The sequence below is a fragment of the Tyto alba genome, unplaced genomic scaffold (assembly GCF_018691265.1).
Source record: "Tyto alba isolate M040663 unplaced genomic scaffold, T.alba_DEE_v4.0 Super-Scaffold_13, whole genome shotgun sequence".
In the NCBI taxonomy this organism is placed as follows: Eukaryota; Metazoa; Chordata; class Aves; order Strigiformes; family Tytonidae; genus Tyto; species Tyto alba.
This window is the reverse complement of record NW_024881275.1, coordinates 24,322,200-24,349,521: the sequence shown is the minus strand read 5'-3', so window position 1 is coordinate 24,349,521 and position 27,322 is coordinate 24,322,200. Positions and strand designations below refer to the sequence as shown.

Below are 27,322 nucleotides of genomic sequence, written 5' to 3'. Positions count from 1 at the left end.
TTGATAGCATTAGAGATCACCATGCAGCTGAAGATGGACTACACGATCAGACATAACCCCCCAAAAAGTAACTGAATGCTACATCTGCCTGCACAATTATTGAAAAAGCTACATTATGAGTCTGTTGGAATCCATGTTTTAATTTATTCTGCAATTGCACTGAAAACATAAATACAATCTCTTAAGCGCGGACCATTGTCAGGTAAAACCACTGTTAAGATAGACTGACTTTGACTTCCTGAACACAGGCACAACTTGACTCGTTTCACTAGAACTATGGCTGTATTTATAGCAGTGAATCTCCTAGGTCAAATCACCAGCTCACACCATCAGAACAGTTCTGTTTATTTTTGATTACTGGAGGAATTACATACCCTTTTAATGTTTCATAAATTCATCATGTTTCACATGTATAAATTCATCAAATCTGAGATCAGGGCTTGTATCATTCCCTGAGTATCCGTCTAGTTCACCACCTAGTAGGCTGCTAGGGTTCCCTGGACTGCCCCCAAATTAAACTTAGCCCAGTCTCTATCTTACACATATGTAAAATAAGGTGCACAACTACAAGGTTTAATGATGGAGGTTTTAGATGAGGAACAGAAGCCAAACACAAAAATTGCCTTATCTTTAGCCATCTTTCCCATCCACACACAGAGCACCTAGTTAAAGTGCCAAAGACTAGACTGTCATATTGCCTAGGCCCCGGAAAAAGTAAGGGTGTTTTTTTTTTAAAAAAATACTGGTAATATAAAAATAATTTTGATGTGTCTATATACATGCCATTTCTCTAGCAAAAACTGGCATCTGCTATTCTTGGGCACCTTGTTGAGAAGTTGCTTTCAGATAACTATATTCCAGTTTAACTGAACAACACTTAAGTACTGGCAAATCTCACAACCTTGCAGAAATTCTGCCACTGTGAGAATGAGAGAAATCTCTACTGGGTAATTTACTTTGTGTCCCACTACCTCCTAATAAGCAAAACATGGGCTCCTGCACTTTATCCTTTCAACCACTTTCTAGTTTTTACTGTCTTGGGTCCATCTGGATTGTCCACTAACTCATAAGGAAAACAATGCCACAGTGGGAAAAGTGGTTCTGACTGGATAAGTACTTGATTTTGTGGCCTTCTTGCTTCTGAATGTACTCTGGTTAAAGAACAGCTCTGCTTCAAGATCTAACAGTCCTCTCAATCCTCAGCTATATAAAAAGAAAGTTTTGGTTTCAAACACATACAACACACTGTGAAACTGGACATCTTCTGGTTCTGTATGACTTTATAGCTGAACTGCTTGCAATGACGACTGTAGTGGTAGCAACTATGCATTGCTTCAGCAGCATAATCAGCATACATTTTCAATTATTGCACTTCTAAATCAGAAAAATCTTTAGAAATGTGAGATTCCCCAAAATAAATCTTTAAAATTTGTTAGCACTTTCCATGATATCTCTTCATTTGAAAACTGGAGAACTGTACTATGCTCTTGTATTGATTTAAAAATAACCTGCCTCCATTCTTCATCTCTGGTAGTCTCTACTGTTATTCACTTGAATGTTCAGAATCATTGGCAGAAGTAATAGACTACTATGTCTGTTAAAACACACAAAGACAGTTTAATCAGTGTTTAAGGAATAAATTACTGTAATGCAAAACAGAGGGCCTACTTTGCTTTCAGAAACTTTATACTCATTCACAAAATTTTTCCATTTCTAGGCCTGTTACTGGAAACAATTCTGTTGATAAAAATGAAACTTGGAGAAATTTTTATTAAAAACATCATCATACTTGAAATACACTAGCAATTTTCCTTCCCTTAAACACAAGTTCATCTTTCTTCAGCTGCTTCATCAGCCTATCTGCACTGAAAGCATAAAAAGCTATTTCACTGAACACTAAATAAGGATAGATAATCTAGAGGTGTTAGAGTCCCTGTATAAGGTGTTTGAAACAAGCACCTCTTCATCTTTTCTGCAGTGCCTAGTGGTGTACAAATATCCTGTAAGTGTCTTGTGCTCCTTTTGACCCATTTCTTCAGCAATGAAGTGCCTCTGTATAGATTTAAACTGGGCTTTTTACAGAGCAATGCAACATTTTACATACATCTGTATCACAACCTCAATTAGTCAGTCCCAGCAGTTTTAAAAACAGAAGGCATGAATATGCAGATTCACTATACATGCAGTCTTTATAACTGGGAGAATAATTAGGGTAAAATTCACATAGCTTCCTCTGTAACCATGTCAGCATTCATCCCACAGAGCAGTATTACCAGAGCTTTCATACTTGCCTCTGTACCAGTACAAGAAAGGAGTGGACCTCAACACCTAGGACTAAGTGTGTCTGCTGACACCAATTCCTTAGTGTCCTTGGTGGAGAAAGATCACCTCGTGAACTTTCAGTACTGCGGGGGGAAACAAAGAAGACAGAAAAGATGGGAAAAGTAGCCAAGGAGTTTAAAGGAAACTGCAGAATACACAAAACCCAACAGGGAGCTGTTATCTTCTGCCTCCGAAGACACCAAAGGCTGTTTGATGCCATTGTTTTTAAGTATCTTAAACAGTACTAAATGCCTTAATACATGAAGCATGTTGGAAAAGCTCTCACTATATTTGGTGTGATGTTTTTGCTACCTCTTTGCTTGATCAATGAGGAAGAAAAGTCCTCTCTGTTCAAAGTTCAGCTACAGTGGCCAGTGTCAAAAGCAATATTGCACGGGAAAAATTTTAATCTCAAATTATTTTTTTTTTTCTGAGAATTCATTACCAGCCCCTGTATTGTATGTATACAACTGCCCCCAAAACATTAGGGCTGCAAGGTACTTTCCTCAACTACTATGCAGCTAAACTTGCCTCTGCTAGCACTGGTAAAGCATAGATAATTACAATCTCACCTGAACAAATGATGCATACAAACATTAAAAACTCACATCAGGTTTTAAAGAGAACTGAGGTTCCTAGCAGCACAGACAGTAATCTTTTGAAAGTCCCTGCTATGCACCTGTCAGCATCACTGGGTGGCTAAATAGCCCTCCATCCTCCAGCAGACCTAAGTAATTCTGCAGCTTGAGCTTTGGTCTTCATTTGCTCATGTTTTAAGATGCTAGTTTCATTTACTTCAAAGATCAATCTAGGCCACTAGATTTTACCACTAAACACTCCAGTGCACTGTACCAGCATGCTGCCAATCTGTGGTCTTGTGGCTGTACCAATGCCTATACCTGAAGCAAGTTAGTGGTCCTTTCTATTGCTTGAATAATTACAGGATTTTCAGTTATGGAAGACCAAAAAAAAAAAACCCACACACAATTACATGTAAATTTAAGTAAAAAATTCTTTAGAAGTGCAGAGTATCACAGAAGATCCATTAGAGGTTTGTTATTTTGACAACTGTGTGATTAAAAGCCCACTAAAAGCTATGGAAAGCCACCTGATCACTTAAATGAGCTTTGGACCAGCTGTAAGGACATTTCTTTATCTATGCACTGAGACTGTTATTTACAACAGTTAATTAAATTACAGTTACAACACTGAAGAAATGCCAATAATGAATACTTGTTTTTGCTAACAAGAGCAAACAGCTTTCTTATGGATAGTATAATTTAGCTATGTAATATCCCTATGATAAATCAAAGCAGATTTTTAAAAACAAATTACAGAGGCACCTGTACAGACTAAATAAATCAAAAATTTTAAGTAAATATAAAAATATATATATATTACAAAATTACATCTTCAATGAGATGCTGCCTGCACAGCGACTCACATCAGCAAAATCCTGAGCACTCCACTCCCCATACTGTTTGTGAGAGCCGAGTTCATGCTGCATTTTTCAAGCCCAGATACACATCTTGTGTTTTCTAACTAGGAAGCCAGTGGTTTTTAGATTCAGACTACTCCTCACACAGCTGCAGAGTGCTGAGCAGGAAACAGAATCTTGCACTGTGAATTAGGAATGTATGCTAAGTATCACACCAAAAAGTACTTGGTAAAGTTGTTTGGATCCCTCAACATAAAGGTTCAAGGTATCATTCAGGAACAATGTTACCTCTTAACTCAGTAGCTAACCTATGCTAAGCTAAACAATATAATTTGATTGCAAGAAATACATGGGCTTTGAAGTCACTATTTGTCTGTTTTCAGTGCCTTTTTGAGGTCAGAGTAGAAATTGGCCAGGGTACTAGACATGGCAGTGTCTACTGCTGATTGTGGTAGCATCCCTCGCAGTTCAGTCTGAATATAGCCTGTCAAAAGACTGTGGCTAGGATAGTCCTTAAGAGGGACACAGAACCAACCACAAGGGTGATTGAATCCACGGACAAAGTTAGGTCTCACTTCTCCATAGTCTAGGCTTATACCTATCAAGGAAAACACAAAAAAAAGGGAAAATTAATTTGAGATGGATAAAAAAATAAAGGTACAGTACATTTAAAAGGTACCAGGTTCTGCTTGGGGAATTCAGTAGAAGTGACTGACACACTTCAAGTTTCTGGGTACTTTCACGCATGAAAGTTGTCTGCTCTTCATCCAAACTCAACAACAGACAAGTGGAACTTGATAAGCAGAAATTCTGATGTTAAAGACATTCCTCCCATTTACTAGCAAGTTGAAGAAGTTGTTACTCCATCCATTTTGCTGTAAGAGCTGAGAGAGAGCACTCAACTTGTCTCTGTCACTCCAATACCATGGCATAAGTGAAATCTGGCACTCAGTGATGGCTCATGGGTGAACCAGTAACTTGTGCCTTCTTTCAATCTGTGAAATGTTAAAATACCTTTGAAATACTTCTTGGATACCATATTACACCCTTTTTGAATGCTTACTATAGAACTAAACTTAATTTGAATCAAATTTTAGGCCAAGCAGCTGTTGCAAAATAAGAATTAAGCAAAGGTCAGTGATGCCTTACCACATGTTAGAAGCCCATCTTCATAGTTTGTAGTGTAAGAGAAATCAACAAACTCCCTTGGTGCTACGATGTTCCAGAGCTGGCCAGCAGTGGTGTAGCGCATCACACAGCAGTTCTTGTTGAGTGACAGAATAAGGAGGGCAAGAGAAAAAAAAAAAAATCTTAGTATAATGAATACAGGGAAAATTATGCCTGTAGGCAGCTAGCTTTTCCACAAAGGCTGCAGCCTCTGTCAACTACACTGTGCAAACAACTTCAGTGATGTGTGAATGGCTGTGCCGTTCTCAGTCTAAATGCTGGAAGTTTGTAAGGACTTGCAGTCTGCAACTGCGAGCTGCACAGGCAGAGAGTATTCGGCATCTTTCAACCACACTGACTAAAACTAGAGAACTCCATGACACCTGGGAACTGAAAGCCATGTGGCTTTTATATGGCTTAATAATTGCTTAACAAGCCTGAAAAGTCCATGAATAAATCTCAAGAGGCCTCTCTCAGTACTAAGATGCTCTGTCAAGTACTTTTAAACCATCAATTGAATAATAAAACATAATGCAAACAATTCTTCAAAGACTTTCTTATAAGACAATAGTTTGTATAAATTTTAGGGATTAGCAAAAATATCTCGCCATATAAATCTTCCTTAAGAGCCAGAACAAAAGACAATCCATGTCCAAGCCAGATGTCCACAGGCCTTTGAAGTCACACTGAATGTCCCCACTAACCAAAGGAAGGCTAACAGCACTTCTGTAATCAACTTCAAACCTACCTTTCTTTAGCAAGTCCTGCCCCTCAGCATGAACTGCTTTGGCTCTCAGCACAAAACCCTGCCACACAGTGAAGTCAGCCTTTCAGGAAAAGGAGAGGTTGCAGCTTCTGTACGTGTGAATTATTAATACCCACAATTTTGTTTGTTGTGGCATGGAAGAAAGCAAGTTATATGGAAAGGCTTTGGCATATAAAATATCATGCTCTGAGTCTCCATATGTGAATTTCATCAGAGGCTACCAGAGCTCCCAGGCCCAAGAGAACTGTGACTGACCAAGTTTTACTCCTTTACTTTTAGCATTGATGGAAAGCTGAACTTCAAGCTTCAGAATAGAACAGTGCAGCCAGAAAGCCTCATCCGAGGTCACTCACCACATATATGCAGAATATCCTACATGCATGCATAAAACTGGCAGAAAAATATTAGAATTTGGTGGGATAATGGCTCTGCTATACTGTTAAATTCATGTATGCATCTGTATACATTTCCCTTAAGAATCGAAATGAGTCTTCACCTCTTCAAACGTTTCCATTATGTCCATTGTAGTCATTAAGCTGTCCCAGTCTAGCCTATAGGGTCCAGGGCGAATATGATCCACTATTCTGTTAGTAACATCTTCCACCACTCCTTCAGCTTTGTAGCTAGAGAAACATATGTTGACATTTAAAAGTGAGAAATCCTTTATAAATATTCCATTAATTAGCAACAGCACACTTAGTATAACACCTTCGTACCTAGAGTTATGGTCAGTGGACAAATGTATCAGAAAAACAGTACAGAAAAAGACCTATAGGTGCATCTGTTCTTCTTTGCAATAAATGTTATTGTAAGTAACCTTCTCCTTATGCTGCAATCAATACTTTGTAAATGCCGAACTCCTTCATCAAATACAAATCATAATTTTATTTCTCTAATAACTTGCTATTTTGTTCGTGATGGGTGAGCAAGGGAGTCCACCAGGGACATGTAAAGCTAAAAGCAAAAAGAAAGGAGAGCAGGAATACAATGGGAAAAACAATTTTCATAAAGTAAAAGTAACACTAGTAGAACCAAGCTAGTGAGAAACCACGTTATGCTTTGGTGGCATGTAAGAGTACCAAATAAAATAATTTGGTACAGGACATTAAAGAACATTCATTTGTTATCAGATATTTTTAGCAGACACCAGATCTTGTTTACTTGAGTTATTGGGACTCCAGCTCCCGAAGGGGAAGAATCCATCAGGACAATTATTTTGAAAATACTTCTCATTCATTAAGCTGTTCTTATTAATAGCAGGTTAACTAGTCAAGCAACAGATTCATCTATTCACTTGTGCAGTTCACCCATATTCATTCATAATTACCTGGTTAGAGCCAATCTTAGCTGTATACTCAGAACTGGAGGACCTCACGAACATGCCAGTGGCCCCTAGGTAGGTGTTTGGGATGTTCTTCAAAGTGTCTTTTATTCCACCAGGTGCATACATAACCATGGAGTCTTCATCTACACATAGCAGCCACTGCCTTCTTGGCAGTGGTTCAAGTTACACAACCTGTTGATGCCAGTGTGCCTGATGTCCTGCACAGTCGGCAGACTCTTGGTCTCTGGGGTCATCAGCTCTTGCAGATATAAAAGGGCTTAAATTCCATGGACCATATCATTCTTTGAGAGACTTTCAAACACAACTTTCTGTCTCCTCAGAGTCCTGTTTTCTAGTAACTATTTCTCTACCTAAACCTACAGATACCAACAGAACCCAGTGACAGAAACCCACACAGGAAGGGCTTTTATGTCACACATCTTTCCCACAACTAGACACTTGATATTTTACTCTACTGCAGTTACATTATCACTGTAACAGTCCCAGTACTGACTGGGTTTTCACCCAATAACACTTTGGACCTACTGAACCTGGACTTGATTCTGTGGTTTGCAGAACATCTTTCTAAAAGGTCTGGGCCTAAAAGGTTCGGCGCTGGGAGGATTGCAGCATGTGGAGGTGTCCCACGCCGGAGCAGCTTGGGAAGGGCTGCAGCCGTGGGAGGGAATCCAGATGGAGAAAGTTGGTGTCACACACCGCAGCAGTGTAAGGAAATGCTGCAGCCCATGGGAGGCACTCACATTGGAGAAAGTTTGTGGAAGACTGTCTCCTGTGAGAGGGGGACCATGATGGAGGAGGGGGAACAAGTTCCAGAAGCTCCCCCCACTCCCCAAAGATGGAAGAAGAGGCAGCACTGACTGCACCCCCCCATCCCCTGCCCCTGCACTGCTGGGGGAGGAGTTAGAGATATTGGGAGCAGAACTGAGCCCGGGAAGAAGGGAGGGGTGGGAGGAAGGTGTTCTCAAGATGTGGCAATGCTTCTCACTGTCCTACTCTGTTAAGTGTTGTTAGTGTCTGTAATAAATGTATGTTCTTTTTCTTCCTAGCCTAAGGAGTCTGCCTTTTGCTCATGACCATAAAGGGTGATTTTTTCCCCATCCCAGTCCTATGTCAAACCCCAAGCCTGGCTCTCTGTCCCTTCTCACTGCTGGAAGAGAAGGGGGAGAGAGTGGCCGTGTGGTGTTTGGCTGCCAACTAGGCTCAAACCATGACAGCCTATGTTGTTTCCCACTTCAGCCAATGGGAGTTTTGTAGTGTGTTCCACAGTTTTAATTGTTTGTCATTCTAGACATCAATAACACATCAAAGTATAACAGTAAAAAGAAATGGTACAGGCACACTGGATGACCCACTTAGCTTTTCCTCTGGAGAATCTGTGTAGCTGAAGGCTGTAGAATCCACAAACTTAATTTCTAAATTCTATAAAACACATCTGTGGAACCTTAAAAAAGTATCTGCTCTGCAGGCAAACTTACAGGTATCCACTGAATTCCTCTGATGGTTTACGCCACACAGTTGCATCTTTCTGAAAGAAAATTGAAGATATGATGGTAATTGTCACTTACACACAGTTCTAAGACATCCAGAAAATGTATCAATTTTTCTGAAGAAAAGCAAACGACTTTACCATTAAGTAAATTTGGTTCACCCAAAAGTGCTCAGTGCACTTTTGTATAATTTTCTTAAGAACAAAAGCAGATGTTTCAGACATCTTTTGCTCTTAATCTTTTATTATTTCAAAAAATCAGTCAATTGCCTTTCTCAGTGTCAAATGCTAGAAGTGTACACAGAAATAGGGCTTGGCAGATCTATTGGGAAGGAGGGAGGGAAGATACTTCCCTGAAAATGGCTAGAAAGAATGACAGAGTATGTCTGTAGACAGGAAGAACATATTCTGTCAGCTGAAGATCTACAAGATGAGAAGTTGTGGATGCCCCCTCCCTGGAAGTGTTCAAAGCCAGGTTGGATGAGGCTTGGATGAGGAAGGTGTCCCTGCCCATGGTGGGGTGCGGGAGAGGTTGGAACTAGATGATCTTTAAGGTCCTGTCCAAACCCAATAATTCTATGATTCTGTAATCCTAGAAGGGTGATTTCACAGGGCCTCTCACGTGAAAGTCCTGCAAGAATTTGCTAAATGCTTCATACCTGTGTTATACAGCTTAATGAGCTCTCTCCCCCCAACAAGTGACCAACAGCTTCCCTGAGAGAACACATCAGGCCGCACGTGCAAAGCCGCCCAGACCACTCACCGTTTTCTTTGCAACCCTCCACTCGCTGTCTCCGATGCTGTGGTACTGAACCAGAGTGTTTCGCAGTTTGGTAGCCAGGGGTGCTGAATTTGGCAGGAGAGCCATTTGCTTCCCTTCTGCGTAAAGTACACGGGCACACGCATCAGAACAAGATGTGTCGGGGACGCCAACAACAGCGCGACCCATTTAAATCCACGCGCTTCGAACAGGAAGAGCAGCTACCAACACCCCCCCCACACACATACCCACACCCACCCATCTCCCCACCTCGTCTGCGTGACACCGGGCGGCTGTCAGGACCCACCGGCGCGGCGAGGGGAAAGGCGGGGGCGCAGGCCGCCCGCCACCGCGCCACCGGCCGCCCTCAGGGCGCCAGGCCCCGACCGGAGCTCCGCGGCCGTTAGGAGCGCAAGCGCGAGCCCCCGCCGCCGCCGCCGCTCCCGGCCCCGGCCCCGGCCACCCGCGCTCACCCCCTCACCTGCGACCACGGCCCCTCCGCTTGGCCAGCCGGCCAGCCCCGCCGCCCGCCGGCCGACGCCGGCAGCCAATGAGAGCGCAGCCGGCTTTTCGGCGCAGCCAATGGCGGCGCGACCCGCCCAGGGCGGGGGGGAGGGGACTCGCCGCATTCTCGTATCACGCGACTTCTCGACATGTCACCGGCGTGCTGTCACCAGCCGGAGGAAGGAGGGCGCCTTCCCATTCGCTGCTGCAGAGGACCGCGGCTTCCTGATTGGGTGGAGGGAGTGGAGTGATGGGGGGGGGGAAGGCGGGGCTAAGCTCCCCAGGGCAGCCGCCGCGAGCTCGACCGCTGCCCGAGAAGGTGCTGGCGGGGCGCGGCGGCCGCCGCCCCGCCCCGCCACGCCACGCCACGCCACGCTACATCACGTCACGCCACGCCTCACTTCGCCGGGGCGGAGGGACGAGATGTGGTGGGGCTCAGCTGCTGTCTTGGAGGCACCGGGCTGGCCCCAGCCGTCTGTGGTGACAGCATGGGCTCTTACTGTCACTTTCTAAAGGCTTTTTTACTGTGACTCTAAAGATTTAGGCAAAGGTTACAGCTTTGGGGTTGAAGCGTCCTGTGGGTTCCCTGTTCAGCTGAGGCCTGTCCTTCAAGCACAGACGTGGGCAGCAGTGGTGAAGGGTGTCTTCCCTGGTTCAGCACTCCCAGGTTGCTGTTAGCTATGGCTTTTGTCACAGCAGCGGAAAAAAAAAGCCAAAATGTTTGTTCAGCCATGAAGGGCTTAAGATGGTGCAGAGCACAGCAAGTGGCACATTGCGGTGAGAAAGCCTGACGTACTCTTGTCTTTCAGTCAGCAGTGCTTGCAATGTGATTGAGCATCCTTTTGAGGAAGTACTGAAGCATTGCTTTGCTCTGTCAAGCAGCAAGCGGACCAGATTCTTCTTAGCAATAAGACAGACCTTGTGGTCAGCCCACAGCCGAGGGAAACGTCACAGTATGAGTAACTGCTTGTTTCCTGCAGAATTCCGCTGCTCGCTGGGCTTCACCGGACTCAGTCCAACAGAATCACATTGGGCAACATCCATGCAAAAAGACTAAACCCTTGGCGTGTCAGAGAAAGAAGTGGGGCAAGAAGCAAGTCGTTAGAAGGAGGTGGGGGAGCAACTGACTTTATTTCTGTGGTGATATGTTGTTAATTTTGGCCAATGCTTTACAGCAGGCTTTTTGAACTGCCTCTAGCTCCTCTTGCAGTTTACAGCTCTTAGTCATTTCTCCTTAGATGAAATAGATCTCTAAACAAAGATCATGCTTGTAAGGACGTACTAAACAAAAAGTGAAGTTGTCTTACATGCAATCCCTGAAATTTTACAGTACAGAATCCAAAGAGGATTTTGAGCTGAAAGCGTAGCAACATTATAGGAACATATTTCACCTGTCTTCCTTCAGACTCCTGTCTCTTATCTTCCTGTGAGTGAAAAAAGTGTACATCTGACTGGCCCCTGGCTGCTTTACCCATTTTTCCCTGCCCTGTTGCTTCTTGAAGTCCAGTGTTTTCTTGCCTTTGAGTATGACTTTGCTTCCCCATGGGCTGTTACCTAGTTTAAACCACCAGTGTAAGCTTGATCATTTTTATAGAGGGAAGCTTATTTTTCTTGAAGGAGGGAATGACAAGTGTTTATTGGAAAATGATGATTTTTTTAATCAAAACCTTATTTGTAGAAATGTGTCATGTTTCCATGGGCTGGATGGATTTTAATGGAAGGCTGCCCAGTCTTTTTAAAGCTGCTCTGGCAGCTCATACAGCAAGTTTCTTAAGCTTAGGAGATCTGCAAGTCTTATATAAAAACCCTGGGTACTGTACACTTTGATATTCAGTGTTAATTTTATGATTTGAGCCAAGTGGGTGCTTTCAGGGCTTATAAACTAGTTCTTCACCAGTGAGACACATACTTCCGTATCTTCTAGGCTTCCCAGTTGTGCAGCGCAAAGTATTGGTGAAGCACCAGAGATAACTGATGTGCAGGTCATGCTGTATACATTTGCGGTCCTATGTTCCTTCACTAGCTACAGCAGTACTTACAGTTCTACCAGCTCAAAGTTGTGCCTATGTGAGGAAAGTGCTATGAGGAGTCAAATGTTAAATGTTGCTAACCATGCCATAGCTGAGCCTTTGCTGCTCCTTACTTCTGAGCTCTGCGTCACATCTCTGCAGTAGTAACTCCTGAACCACTCCCAAATGACACCAGAGCTGTGTTGCCCCTGAGGTAAGCAATATTGCTGTCGAAGAACATCTGTACCTCTTGTCATACAACACCTTGCACAGGGGAATTTTGATTAACATGATGGGTGGGATCCACAAACACTGTCAAAAGACCAAAATACCCTCCAGCCCCCAAGTTGAAAGTTAACTTGATAAAATAAAATTTACTCTGAAAACTGCTGCATTCACCTACATGAAGATAAACTTGTCTTAGAATGCCTGATATTTCATCCTAGAAATACTATTGTATGGAGAAGTGTGAGACTAACTACTGGCATTTAATTTTAGTCAACCTGTGCCTAAAATTCACTGAAGGTGTTCGCCTATAGAATGCATAAGAAATTGTAAGGAGGACACTTTGGGTCGTTTTCAAATACAAGGAGCTGTACACATCTAACACTAATGTCTTGTAAGTGTGTTAGAGGTAACAAGATGTGTGCAGTTTACCAAACATACTGGACCAAGTTCTGCTTTGTTAGTAAAGGGTGTAGAACCATTAATATGTAATGTGCTCATTCCTGCAGGATGCTCAGGAGTCTGGTTCCAATCCAGAAGAGTTCTGAAGTATTTTACTGGATCAAACGTGAACTTCAGCTGTTGGAAGAACAAACGGCACACAGTTGCCTCATTAAAGTTATTCTGACCAATATATTTCTCTTAAATTTAAATGTCTCTAATGCTCTTTCCAGATAGAAAGATGATCCTTGAGGTCCCTTGCAACCTGGTATTTTATGAGTCTAAAGCTAACAGGCTGCCCTTAATAATGTTTTTGATAGTCTCAAATATAATTTGAACTTGTGTCACACAGAGAACTCTATTGAGAAAGCCTGTTCTGTCTAATAGGCACTCTATACCACATGTTGGACGCCCAAGGCTGCTCCTTGCCTGCTGAACTGGCTTGATCATATGGAGACACAATATCTTCCTTTAGAATTAAATTAATGTAGCTCTTTAGAATCAAATCTGAATTTTGGAAATAGAAAGGCCAGTCCAAGATCAGTGTTATCAGGCTTCCTGTTTTCTAACTGCTTTTCAGTAGCTACAGACAAGTTGAAAAGCTGATATTTTTTTCCTAATTTTTGGCTTCGTTAGGTGCTTTCTGTTTTGTACAAGTGTTGACTAAGGCTTGCGCAATTAGAGGCATCAGCGAATTCCCATACAGAAGTCTTGAGATAATGGGGCGTGGCATCCTTTATTCTTTTGGGCATCTTCATTCCCTTTGACTGATAGGTTGGCAAGAGCTGATTGTTATACAATTTTTGACAAGGAAAATTTAACTAAATAACAGTATTGCTCAACACTTTTCAGGAAAAAGCAGCATTTTCTTGATAGATTTTTTTATTTTCTGGTGAATAGACTACAGTGTTTCAGTGGAGGATGAATACCAAGGTAGTCCAACATATTTATTCTGAGCCTGAGTCTTTTATAGCAATTATGGAATTACAAAGAGTAGCTGCATTGTCTGTGCCAGTATGTGTTCCGTAGTACAATTCTATCTGAGATATCACTAATGAATTTTGGTGGTTTTGTTTTTGGTTTTGGTTTTGGTTTTTTTCAGATTAGTAATTTCTGTAGGATATTGAAGAGTGCTATGATTGGTTGATTGATCAGTTGATCTGTTTCTAGACTAGTGCTCAGTTTGGTCATGAGTGTTGTGTTTTCCATTGCTCTCTTCTGGCCGCTCAGTTTTCCTGAGCTGGTTCTTGTGCTCAGTGTTACCAGGACATTGGACTTGAACCTACTTGAACCTGTCACTGGTGCAAGAGATCTCATTAATTTCAAGAAGTGGGAGGTGCTTACAACTACAAATACAGTTCAAAACATTGTGGGTTTTTTTTCAGACACACTACTTTTAACTGTGAAAGGTAGAAACCACTCCACATCCGTCAGAATTCTGCAGTTTTGGGGCCTTTGCACAGGCACAAAGTTTCATAGTAAGACTCAAACTCCCTAGACCCAGGCCTTCCATGTTGCACAAGACAACACAGCCTTTATAGTCCTTTAAAACTATTCTTCACTGATACAGAATCACAGAATGACTGAATGGTTGAGGCTGATAGGGACCTCTGGAGGTCATCTGGTCAAATCGTCCTGTTCAGTTAGGGCCACCTGTAAGCCAGTTGCCCAGGACCATGTCCAGACGTCTGTTGAATATCAGCTGTGGTAGGAAGCTTTTTCTAATCCAACATGGGCAAAATGATTTTTTTATAGAAATATGTCACAGTTATGAAGAAAACAAAGAACTTTGTTTTGCTCTTGGGCAGTTCAGTCAGTGGAGCCATTCTAGATAGTCAGTTAACTAGTGATTCTTGCAATTTTATTAAAAAGTAAGACACAACAAAAAAACCTCTGTAGAAAACCTCTAATATTCTTCATGTCTGATCTTCAACCAGTTATTTAACTTCTTCGGCTGGTTTTGGCTAAGTGTACAATGTGCTGCTTTTCTATCACAGGGTGATGGAAAGGAAGTCTTTATTTATTTTGTACTGGTTGGCTCACATATAACTGTGGAAATGGCATTAGAATTTCAAGTTTGTTTGCCTAATATGAGCTGCCTTAAATCAGCTGTATTATATCAACTGTCTTGACCATTCCCTGTAAATGCAAAATAAACCCAAAAGGCTACAGTTGGATTCTTAGCACTCATACATATTCCCAAATGCAACTTTCCAGATGATGAGAAGTATAGCTAAAAATCTTGCATGTTTCACTGGTGTAGCACTGGTAGCATTTGTCTCTGCCGATGAGTGAGCCAGTGGAGTATTCAGCTCATTTCTCCCATAATTGTCTTCAAACTAATATATTTAAATAAGAAGTGTGAATGCAGTAAGACAGTCATTGCCTTAGCCAGACCTGGGTCAAGGGAACAGTCGCTAGAAGACAGAATGGCCCATTGCCTCTGTGGTGGGTGCTGGGCTAGTCGACACAACTTCGTTCTGTGGGATCAAGTTGTTGCAGAGACTCATTGGATTGAAGATCCATACTGTTGCAAACTGTATTGCTGTTTAGGGAGAAGCAGTGGTGGTCTGGAGCACGGCTTAGGCCAAACAGTATTTAAAAAGCAGTCTCCTCACAATTGTACCTTTTTTTAGGTGCATTTTGAGGTTAAGCCACAAGATGGCAGGAAAGCAAAATAAATATTTTTTTGCTGCAGCAGCTGCACTTGAAAGTGCTGTCTAAAACCAAATATAATAAAGAAGGGGGCTAATTTTCCTTATTTATGTGTTGATAAAGCCTTATAAAGTTTTGAAATCTGTAATATATTCCTTTAATTAACGTGATCTAACTGTGACTTGAGCTAAACCATAGTACTGTATCTTTCTCTTATCTCTTGTTTGTGTGTCAGGACAAATATTGTCTATTCTTTTGCTATAGACAGAAAGTAAAAAAGCTAACCCTGATTATTTCCTTTTGGATCCCACTGGAAAGTAGTATGTAAGAAAACGAAATGCAGAATAAAGTCTCTTTGTATCTGGAAGTTGAACCATGATTTTCCTGAATAAAGATTAATCCTTGGTTTCTGTATTTTATTAGTATACCCCCTAACTCTGCTCTTCCAAAAAATCTTCCTTCACGTTCTCAAAGCTGATTGCAAAATCAGTTAGAAGATTCAGATGCTGACTTTGTTGTTCTTGATTTGAAGAATAAAAGGTGGAAGTGTCTTAAAATCACCTTTGTACTTTATCTGCCTGTTAAGAAAATGCTGTAGTCTTTTTTATGAGAGAATTTCAAATGAATAAATTCTGTTCCTTTCCTGGCTAGTCCCTTCAGAGTAATCTTAATAGATGGGTTTTAAAATATGACATCTCCATTTTCAAAAACAGTGCTCACAATTGCATTGTAAGCAGGGTGTAAGTAGCAATAGTGTACAGTAGCAATGCTTAGCAATAGAAATAACGGTGTACATGGAGTCTTACTGTTAGTTCTCAATTGCTTTGATAGTCATGTCCCACAAACCCTCTTAAAGGCCCCAGAGTGCTGACTGTAACTCAGAGAAGACATTGTCTACCACAGCAGTTAATAATGTTTAGGGGATCTTAAGTGTTCTCCCAAGTGTAGCAAGCTGAGTAAAAGACCCATATCCAATGGGCATATGTGGTTTTAACCTCTCACCTTACCTGGTTTCCTTGATACCGTTGTCTGTATGTCATGTCATGTGTGTGTGTGTGTGTGTGTGTGTGTGTGTCCATCCTGTCGTGGTAGTGTGTCTTTATATTTGTACACCTTCTGAAGTGCCAGGTAGCTTTCTGCACCTGATAAAAATGTTCCCCCAACCCCCTGCAGGCAGCGCAATCATCTTGTCTAGTGAACCAGGAAGTCCCTCACTGAAAAAAAGTCTTTATAAGTACTATTTCTGATCTCCAAAAAGTTGTTGAATGTGTTTTAGCCAGTCTTCAATGACACATTCAGGAGTTTTCTTTAGTTTTATCTGTTTGGGCACTTACTGCCTCTTCTTTCCATCCCTAATCTCCTCATTTGCTGCTCCCTTCAAAGCTGTTTGCCTCTTAACAGGAACACCTTTCACTTCTAGGACAGGCATCCTTGGTGATGTGCCAGTGTCAAAGAGACTTCTTTACTGACCTAGTCAAGAAGTACACCATTCTGCACGTGCAATAACTGTGTCTTGGCCAAGGATCAAAATCACAGATCACGGACCATGAGGCAGCATACAGAAGAACTTTATCACACACAGGATATGAGTAGTAGTTCATGAATTTACAGTCTACTTAAATAATCATGGTCAGTCTGTGTGTACTTAGTTGCCCTGGTAACAAAAGGAGAAAAGTATAGCTGAAAAGAAAAAAATGTTCACCATATTGGTAACCCATGTTTTTTACATACAACACACTTGTTTCTGAGAACTACTGATCCTGTATTTTCTGCTACTGAAATGTTGTTTCATGGTAAATTAACAGCTGTACCTAAAGCAGTTTTGCTCCCTTCCAGACTCACGCAGCTACTCTAAAGCAGCCTCTTCATTTAAAGCAGTCACTTCATCATCTTTTCTGTGAATTGTCCATGCTTGTAGTGATGATGTGTGGGAGTAGTATGAGCAAGGCATAACTGCTGTATATCTGCCTGTTCTAACTCATTGTCTCAGTCATGTTGAGGAGTTTCTACTTTGGTGTAGTTAGAAGTGTAGTTAGAAACCTGTTAAAGAATAACAAAAGTGATTTATTTGCATTAATCATAAAATCCATCAGGATTGATGTGAGTGTTCCTTGAAAAGAAAGTCATATTCCTCAGGTCACAGCCAGAAGAAAGATTCAGATTTAGAGAAACAAATATTTTACCACAGTGATAAGAAAACAAACATGGAAAACTGAGATTACAGTTACTTGAAAGGCAGATGTTGGACAAAAGCAGACTCTGTACTACATATTAAGATGCCATGATGTTAGACTTTGCCTGGGAGAACGTACAACAATGATTAGCATTCTTTGTTAAGAAGGCTAATGATTTTTTTTAGGAATGTGCTGCACTGAAAGCCTCTTGCCAACTATCCACAGATTGCCAATTTGGGGATTATTGTGGGAACATGGTGTGTTGTGATTTCTGCAATTTCTCTCTTAAAATCTCAGTTTCTGCATGTTTCCTTTTTACTCTCACCACCCAAAGACAGAGAGCAGGTTCAGGGGAGCCAGCTGCTTCAGTCACACCGTGCCAGAGCTAAAGATGCATTTACTCCTAGTGATCCTCTCAGTGGTCTTACACCAGTAGCAGAGCTGTGCCATGCTCACTCTGCCCACTCAGGCTGCCCATGACTTCAGTTGCTGTAGGCTTAAGGAAACTGGGTCAGGCAAAAAAGAGAAACAGTAATGAGTAAATATCAGATTCACTTTCAATAATGAATAAATATCAGATCCACTTTCTCTGAGGGTTTATATTTTAATTATTTAATTTACCATGCCCCTTGGCAGCACTGCAGGCTTTTGTGCTATTTTCCCATAAGCATGTCCTGAAAACCCACATAACCACACTCTTCTGCTTTGGTATGGTCCTGACAATAGCAGAACTGGAAACGATGTTCCTGCTACGTTTGCTTCTACAATGTTTGTATTCTTTTACAAGTTGATTTGAATATGCAAAATTTTCAGACGCTTTTACCATTTTAACCGTGTTTATGTACAGGGCTGCCATTGTCATCAAGATTACTTTTTTGAACCACAATCATGGTCACTGTCAAGAAAAATATGAGTTCTTTGGACCCTTATGATTTCCAGGGTAGACTGAAATGATTTGGTTTAGTAATTTTTTTTCTGTTCAGTATATGCTCTGAAATACTTAACTTTCTTACATTTGCTTCCCAGAAATGGATTTGTAGATAGATTATTTTTCCCTGAAGTCTTTTAGTCATGATGTGATGACAGAGCATAATGGTACACAATCCTTTGTCTAGCTCTGAGTCCGTCATTTTTTTTCTTTAAGCAAGCATACTCCCTAAATGTTATTTTTTCTTACAAAAGGAGCTGCCTTATCTTCATTATACAATGGAAACTACTTAAGATTACTTCCAGGGTAAGAACTTAGAGCTTGGAGATCTTAAAGCATGTTTAGCAACTTTTCAGTTAAGTAAGATACATTTATCTTGGACACCTGAGCTATTTTCTTTGAGAAAATGGCATTAGTATTTGAAAATAAGTAAACATTTTTGACTAATGAATTGAACATGATGTAATTATTTTAACACACATTCTGTCTTAATCAGCTAATGATATGGACATAATAAATGCCTCAGTTTTCTCAGCCAGTCCAAAGCAGACTTGACATCATGGATTTTATCTTCATCTTCATTATAAATTACGTATGTAATACTGGGAGTATTAGGAAAGTAAACTAACAGAGCAACACAGTGCTGGTTCAGAACTGGTTCCAGGTGGAGTCAAGAATTAAACTATTTTTCAGATGTGAGAATGGCAGAAGACTAAACCTGATTATTTTAAAAGCCTTCTTGACCCCCATGGCCTATTGTTTTCTTAGCTGTGATGCAAGCTTATAGTATATTCTAAATAAACAGTTATTTCTCTGTGCCATGAAGGCATGCCTTGTCTTTTCTGATGATTATTATTAAAACATTCCTCAGGGTTTGATATGTGAAGAGAATAACAACATGGGCAAGGAAATTCAAAACGTAGCCTGAAACTTATTACAGACAACTATTTTTTTTTTTTTTTTAAATATGGGGAGGCTCCTTGAAACATCCTCAGATGAGACAAAGATGACTAGTAGAACATTTTTGGGAAATAATTCACTTCCAGGAGGAAGAGTGCTTTTGTCCTAGGGTGGGACCCTGACAGACAGCTTCAAGGGGGAAGAAAAAAACCCCAAAAGCTCATACAGTGTCTAGGGCACTCTGCTAAGAGAGAGAATTTATGAGGAAAGTCTGTGCAAATTACCAGGTTCCTGTAGAGGCAAAACAAGGTTAGATTTCAAGAAAACCATGTATGTAGGCAACAAGAAGTAGGAGGTTATTTGATGATTTGGGGAGTACAGTTCAGGTAATAAAAGGATGTCATTCTGTAAAGCAGTAACAAAGGCTGCATGATAGAGATTGTAGAGAGTCTGTGTAGTGTCCAATAGTGACAAAACCTTGAGTGGCTTCAGTCACATCGAGTGCCTCTGTGTACAACAAGGAAGAAATTGAATAAGGTTCTACTCAGAGTTCAAGGAGTTTCAATAGGTTTGAACAATGCTGTGATACATGCATTTATGCAGTGCTCTGGAAATAAGAGGCTGACACCATGTCAAGAAAGCAATATTCTTCAGAACACAACATTTTAAAATGCAAGATGCATTAGAAGGCCAGAGTGGTCTCTTCTTTCCCTAAGAGGTCACGGGACATTAATAAACCGTGTGTTAACACAAGGTTTCCATAGATTATTCCTCTGCTATATTTCAGTGGCAGAAGAATGTTGGATAGATAGTCTAAGGAGAAGCAGTTTGCATTAGTTTGCTTCTCATTTCATTCTGCTTCTGTCAGGAAGAAATAGGTGAATCCATTTAGTCTGTGTATACTAGAAATGCAACGTGTATACATATATTCTATTTTAATAGTAAATCTTGCCTTTGGCCTAGTGGCCCAATAACATACCGTAGTATATTTGTCTTCATTTATTGGAGAATTTTAAAACTTGTCTTCACAATTTTCTGTACATACTCCTTGAAAGTGTTGATATGCTCCATGCTCATGTACATTTTCTTTCCTCAGATATTCTGTCTTTTATATTTGGAATAACACTATACATTTTATGTGTTCAGCAGTACCTGACACAGCTTTTGCATAGTGTTAGTTTAAAGTAAAAACTGGTTTAAATTGTCTGTGGTTATAGCTGTGAAGTGATTGCTGAGTAGATGGATAGTCATAATTCGTATGTTTGTAGATTGTGTAAATAGCAGCAAAGTTCAGTGATCTAAACCAAGCAATCAGGCAAAACATCTTTCATAGGAATCAACACCAAAACTATTTCTTGTTAAAATGTGTAACTTGGCACTGAGTCTTAGAAAACATTTACGATGTATATGTCATCTGTACCTGGGGAATTTTAACTTTTGTAAACATATAAGTTAAAATTAATCAAGAGCATGCCAAAAGCCTGTGCTGAAGTGTAACTGCATTCGTGTTCTGTTTTCTAGAGATACAGTTTTGAATTCTGGAAACTCTTAATAATGTACACAGATTTTACATCCTTTTTTATTTTATCAAAATATGGTATTAATAACATTGTACTTTTTTTTTTTTCCCCCCGACTTCCAAACATCTTCAGTCTGCATCTCCTAGGTAGGGATAGCTTCCAGTTCCTTCTTTCTCCCTTCAGGCAAGGAATCACGACTTTTCAACCAGTAAGGTTATAAAGTAGGTATGTTTATTCAGCGCTGGGTGCACGAGGGAATAATTTCCTCCAAATGTGTGCACCTTTTGGAGCCAAAAGGGTTTTCCTTTTATTGTATAAAATGTTACATATTCATTATCTACCCTAATACATATGCATCACTACTCCGAGGACAGGGAGGGAATATTACAATTAGTACCGAGTAATCATTAACATATCCCCCCACCCCAAATTCCTTCCGTTGCTTGCGCAGTGCTTCCTGGTGGTCATGGGCAGGGGTCTGCAGATGAAGGCTCGTAGTCTTCTTCACTGTGTTTGCTGCAAACTCAGTCCTGCAGTCATGTAAACCTTGTCCTTCAAGTCTGGGCTAATTTGCAGCTTCCTTGTCTTTATGGCTCAGTGGTTTTAGTTCCCCTCTTATCTCATTTCAGGATTGCAGAGGACTTCTTCTGGGCTGTTTAGGGAAGAAACCAAAGATGGGAAAGAAGAATGATTTAGATGATCTGGGGAGAAATGACTAGGAGAAAATAGAGGGATAAGGTGACAGAAAGGGCTCACTGTTTGTAAACAATTTATTGCTCAATACATTTGTCTGCCCATGCCATGTACCCAATTAGCATGGTCTGTCCTATCTTCTTCTTACATTCATTTCTAACTCTTTCCTGGGTGCAGGGCTATGTTCTGTGTGAGTGTGTGAGTACAGGGGCTCAGTGCCAGCAGCTGGAGTCAGACTATAGGCTGGAGAGCCCGTGTCCATGGTGCCAGCACCTGGAGAAAGTGCAGGGGTGTGATGTCTAGTGAAGATCCAGCCAGACTAGCTGGCAAGTGGGTGGAGTGACGCAGGAGCCACATGTTTGCACATGTCAGTAAGGATGAAACCATGGGAAGAGCCTTCTGTTGGGGGGACCAAGGGACTCCCTGCCAGCTGCTGGAGAGACTGCAGGGTCTGGGGTTCCTTAAGGGAAAGGTGGGTGTGTGTCTCTGCTGGGGGGAGACCACAGGGTAGAGAGGGGTTGGCTACTGGGGTCCAGGGAAGTCCCAGACTGTTCAGTGTGTGTGTGTGTGCATCTGAGATGGTCTGCACCAGCAGCTGAAGCAGGGCTGTAACCTTGGGAGCTCCTACATCCAGTGCCAGCAACTGGGGAGAATGGGGTCCAGGATCAGCTATTGGGCAAAGTGAGCATGTGGGCCCAGCTGCTGGAGGGATCCATGTTCTCACTGGTGGACATCTGTCCTGCTCAGCCAGAGAGGGGAGCAGGATGAGGCCATCTGTGCTGTGTTTAGGTGAGTGCTCCTGTGCCTGTGCTCCCTGTGTGGTTGTTTGTGTATATGTGTGTACATGTGGTGCATCTGTGTGCTCTGCATGCATGTGCCTGCTGGGAATATTTGTTCATGCTTGCTGCAAGCTGGACCTGGGGGCATGCAGCTGTGGCAGCCTCACCAGTCCCAGGCTGTCAAATCTGGCATGGTTTTCCCCTGACAAAACCTGCTCCGCTTTGTTAATTGCCATGACTAGCACTGCACAAATATACCCTATACTGTCTCACAGAGGGGAGGAATGCCTACAGGTGTAACATGAAATGGAGATGTAGGATTTGTTAGTGCACAGGGACGCTTTGCCCTGAAGTGACTCTGGAAATACATTACCAAGAAACCCTGAGACAGCCTCCAAGCAACCCATTCAGTTTCCTCCCAAGGTGGTCCAGCTGCTGGACCCTGTCAGTAGTCAATGAATTCAACCTCATAGGAGCAGCCAGAAATACCATTTAATAGTAGTCTCCTGCTTTTGTAGGTAACCACATCCAATAGCTCCCTCTAAAATTGATCAAACTTCCAAATCACATTTAATTAAAAGTTTTGCTTATGAATAAGACTATAAGTCATACTCACAGACCTATCAAGTAGGCTGAAATTGGCATGGCCACTGCTAGCATCAAGTAGTTAAACAGTTGAAGAAAGAAACCAATTGTAAAGTGCAACATGAAACTAAATTCTAAATGCATCACTAGACGAGCTGTTCCAACCAATGCTGCATTTTTTGTAGGTGTTCATAGAGCTTGTTAGTATTTGTTTCCCTTGTTTCTGTGGGGTTTCTTAAGCTGCTAGCAGATAGCAATTTATACAGTGGTGAGGTATTGTGAGAAGATAAAAAATGCAAGTAAACCATACAGGGTTGATTTGGGGGGTGTTGTTTTTTAATGGGGCTGGAATACTTGACACAGCTACTGGACGAATAATTTCAAAGCTAATGCCTTGAAAGAAACCTTCGTGGGAGGTGGAGGTAGATGGAGAGAGCTGTATGACATGTAAACATTAAGCTATTTGAACAGAAGTAACTACATGACACATTACTTTTATAAGCAGCTACATTTCTCAACTACATAGAAAAAGCCTAGAAGCATTATGACATTTCTATTACTCTCTGAAATAAAAGTTGGTTCTCAAAAGATTTTCCTGTCCATTTTCTCAAGTCCTAACATCCATTTCTAAAAAGGAGTTTTCTGAACAGTGGGAAATCCTGATGGCTCGCTTTCAGTCTGACTATAGTCTGGTCTTTCACTGGGTTTTCACAGCTGCATATAGAGGAGTAGATCGTAACCGGTGCAAGCCTTGTTCCACCTGATTGATAAAAGATGTGTGAAATACTGACCTGATTTGAGAGTGTGTTCGTTGATGAGGACCTACATATTGCTCAAAAATAATGTAGTGATGTAAGTATATGAGTCTAATTATTCTGACCATAGCAATCTGTAGATTCACTTACTGAAAAAATAACTGCTCAAATTGTGTAACTGACACCTTCATCCATGCATGCAGTTACCATGTTCAGACAATGGTCTGGTTATCATGATGGAGAACACAGCCTCTGTGCAGTATATGAAAGTGACGTGCATTTATAAATACTTCCACTGTAGTCATCTCTATCCTATAAGCTTTCCTCTGTGACTGATATGTTTAATTCTGCTGTATTACAATTACATATACAGTTCAAGCTTGCCACAGTTTTTAAATGATTTTTGAAGTTATGGAATGGAAGCTCTTGGATTTGTTAATTCCTGCGTTCATGTGAAGTCTTGTGATGTGTGGTATTTTTCTTTGAGTCTTAGCTGTTGAGTTTTTAATCAACTCTGGATTTTTGTGTCATTTAAACACAACTCAAGACATCTCCAAGTAGAGAAATTTTGAAACACTTGATTCCTGCAGAAAGTGTCTGGCAACATGACAGATGGCAGTTTAAGTTACTTCCAGGGAAACTGAAATGGATTTAGACTTTAAAGGCACACAGTTATTTGAGTTTGCTATCCCAACTTATATAGCCAGTTAATACTGAAAGTCACACTTCACACAGCTCAGTAGATGAAATTTTATCTATTCATATCAAGGGGAAGTATAGGGGTTTATGGTAAGTGGACTTTTAATCCATTTTTGTCCATACTACAATTACCCATTTCTTCAGTTACTTATTTTTATCCTTATTTAGTTGCTGATGTTTGTGTTTGGTTTTTCCTTTGGTTTTGAGTTGGTTGTAGATTGGTTTTTTGTTTGTTTTGATGGGATTTTTTGTTTGTTTGTTTGTTTGGGGTTTTTTTTGTTGTTGTTTGGGTTTTTTTAGTTGTGGTTTTGGGTTTTTTTCTGCTGCTGATTAATGGAGGAGAAATTGCATTACTAAGTGACTGATCTCCTACAGTACTTCAAAATTTCTCTGTTTTGTTTTGTTTTGTTTTGTTTTTTTTTTTTTTTTTTTTCAGGAAGCAGGATTTACTGAGGGACAAGATCCAGAATATTGAAGGGACCAATTTAATCTCAAAGTTGGAAATAATAATAAAAAAAATGGAACATATATGTGTAGATCGTTTGCATGGATCTAGTCACAGGCATAGGAACAGAAGTTTATGAATAAAATTTGCACCCTTTTTGAGATGGTCTGAGAGATAAGAATTAGAGACAGCAAATATCGTATTTTATCTCACCTCCTGCTCAAATTCCTGTTATCTTTAGGAAAGGGAAAAAATAAATAGATAATTCATACCTCAAGGAAAATATACCATTTCTGACATAATGTACCTTAAATTTCTGAAACTTTTATAAAACAATTATAATAATATTTAGAGCATCCATAATGATTTTCAGAATTTCATAATACACTGCAAAAATATAAGAATGTCTCTTGCAGTGGCCAGATGCAGTTGCCTGTAGAAGCATGTAACAAGATAATTATGAATGAATTTTCTCACATACCCTCTCTCACCCTTTGATTATTTGAAAATAGATATGGCTTTGATTAAACTAATGACTGGCTATGGATTTTTCTTCTATGAATTTGCCTACTCACTTTTCAAACTCATGTAAAATACTGCTATCCAAAACTGGTCTGTATGCTGTGTGGAAAACCATCTCCTTTTGCTTGTTTTGCATCTACCTTCTCTTAGTTTTATTTGGTGCCCTCCATAGCTTAAGTGGTGAACAGTCAGTCCCAATTCACTCCCTCCATGCACTCAGGTTTTATTGACCTCTGTCATATATCTCATTCAGTTGTCTCTTTCATCCAAACTCAAGAGTCCTCACTTAGGAATCTTCACATAATTATTTCTTATGCAGAAGTAATTCTACACTTTTAGACCATGTTTTTTGCATTTTTCTTAACCTTTTACAGTTCTCCTGTGACTTTTCAGTCTGACCTATATAAAATATGCCAGTACTTCTGCATGGACTAATGCTTGTATCTTTTGAAAAATGTATCCAGGGTTTATTTAAAGACTATGGCTGCTAGCTAAATACATCACATACCTTGTCACTTGTTCATAGTGTCTTAGCATTTGTACATTAGGTGAAACCAGGCCAACGTGAACATCAATTTGCAAATACTGTATTTTTGTAGACCTCTGATTGCTGATTTAGAGAGAGTAGGATATGCTTGTTTACCAATTCTATTCAGCTAGGAGCTGCTCAAAGACACTCTCCAGGAACAGAGATGTTTGCTCTGTGGCATTGGTTACTCATAGACCATGCTAAAGTTCCTCTTGAAATTATGCCCTGAAATGTTTTAGTCAGTTCTTTATTCTATATCTTGAAGAGAAAAGATGACAGATGGTGTTTTCTTTGCCTAACATGAAGGAGTTGTTTGTGCTGGCATAGAGTAAATGGTACTTTATTATTTCTCAATGATTTTGTGTGGTTTTGAATAAGAACAGAAAGAAAAAGGCCCTTGGTGAGTTTCACTACTCCATTAAAATCTTCTTGCTCAGTCACACTGCAACCATATCACTAAATTCCAGGGGAATTTTTGGTCTAGCTTTTTCTCTCCTTTCCTCACAACATTAGACAGGATAAATGGTAACAACGTGCTTGGTGTCAAATATGAGGTTATTGTTTAACCCTGACTATTCATGTAGCTTTTATTCTGAAGATGAAATAATTCTATTGTGACAGAAGCTCTTGCTGTGGTCATTAGCAATTGTCTGATCCATCACCTTGGACAATATTGACGCTAATCTGAGTAATATTAAACTAGAACATCCTTAATAACTGTGGACTAGATCTTCTTCACTGAATATGTTCATGATTCTCTTAGCTTCTTTATGGCCTGCCACCTTGTTTGTTCCAAGGGCTTATGGTGACAGTACAACTTGGAGCTTTTACTCCTGAGAGCATAAAATGTTGAAAGGCAGACTTGCCAGGAGTTCCTTCCATTCCTTCATTTTGTCAACCATCATTTAGAGATTAAGTAATTGCTGCAATTAATGCTAGATCTCCTGGATATCATGGTCATTCACACAAATCTACCCTGCAGTGCCTCAGTGGAGGAGGCTGTAGTACCACTGCTGGTGAAACAGGCCAAGAGTCTTTGGAAGAGGAGGATGTGTCTGAACAGATTTGTGGTTGGGATTCTCTATCTAGAAATTATAATAAAAGACAATGGAAAACTTGTGGAAGTCTGAAAGCTGGAGAGAAAAGAGGATATGAGATCTTCAAGAATATAGTGTTTGAGAAGATAAACTCCCTCCAGTGTACTTTAATTCACTGCAGTTAGTGCAGAATATACTTTCATTCTTAAACTTGCCAATGCACTAACATGCTCCTACAAAGTATTTCTGTTTTAACACCAGCACTGCATTATTGACCTTATAAATTTTACTTATCAGTCACTCTGAAACCACATTATTCCCTGATCAGTGAGTACTTATCCTTTTTGATCAATTAGTTATTACTTCGTGCCCAGTTTGTCTGTATTTCATTTGTGGTGTTTTGGTGTGATTCTTTCTGATTATTCAGGACATCCGTTCCTGTCCTCCAACTTAATTCTAGAAGGCTTCCCACTTTTTAGCATAAAAATACACTTTTGTCAGAGGTGCACATGCTCTGACATACCACCCTTCACATTAGGCAGAGGGTAAAGAGATAAACAAGTTAGCCCTTGTCAGCACTGAGGATTACAAATAATGGTTATTGCACTTGCAAAAATAACAGTAACTGTATACCCAGA

The 27,322-nt window shown here is 40.6% G+C and overlaps 1 protein-coding gene across 1 annotated transcript; it reads right to left on the bottom strand.

Moving 5' to 3' along the window:
- Positions 1-321: 321 nt before the first annotated feature.
- On the bottom strand, positions 322-9,726 carry STARD4 (StAR related lipid transfer domain containing 4). The gene is made up of 6 exons (XM_032984069.2): positions 9,555-9,726; positions 9,288-9,403; positions 8,514-8,563; positions 6,190-6,316; positions 4,910-5,024; positions 322-4,358 (listed from the first exon to the last, which is right to left on the bottom strand). The coding sequence occupies exons 2-6, from the start codon at positions 9,390-9,392 to the stop codon at positions 4,126-4,128; spliced, it is 630 nt and encodes a 209-aa protein (XP_032839960.1). The 5' UTR covers positions 9,393-9,403; positions 9,555-9,726; the 3' UTR covers positions 322-4,125.
- Positions 9,727-27,322: the final 17,596 nt, after the last annotated feature.

Bases quoted from the DNA above. Each gene is read 5' to 3' on its own strand.
- STARD4 (XM_032984069.2), bottom strand. From the start codon at position 9,392: ATGGCTCTCCTGCCAAATTCAGCACCCCTGGCTACCAAACTGCGAAAC. The intron at 6,317-8,513 runs GTAAGTTTGCCT...ATGTTTCTCTAG, and splicing joins GAGGAATTCAGTGGATACCT to CTACAAAGCTGAAGGAGTGG. The intron at 4,359-4,909 runs GTAAGGCATCAC...TTTCCTTGATAG, and splicing joins AGATGGGCTTCTAACATGTG to GTATAAGCCTAGACTATGGA.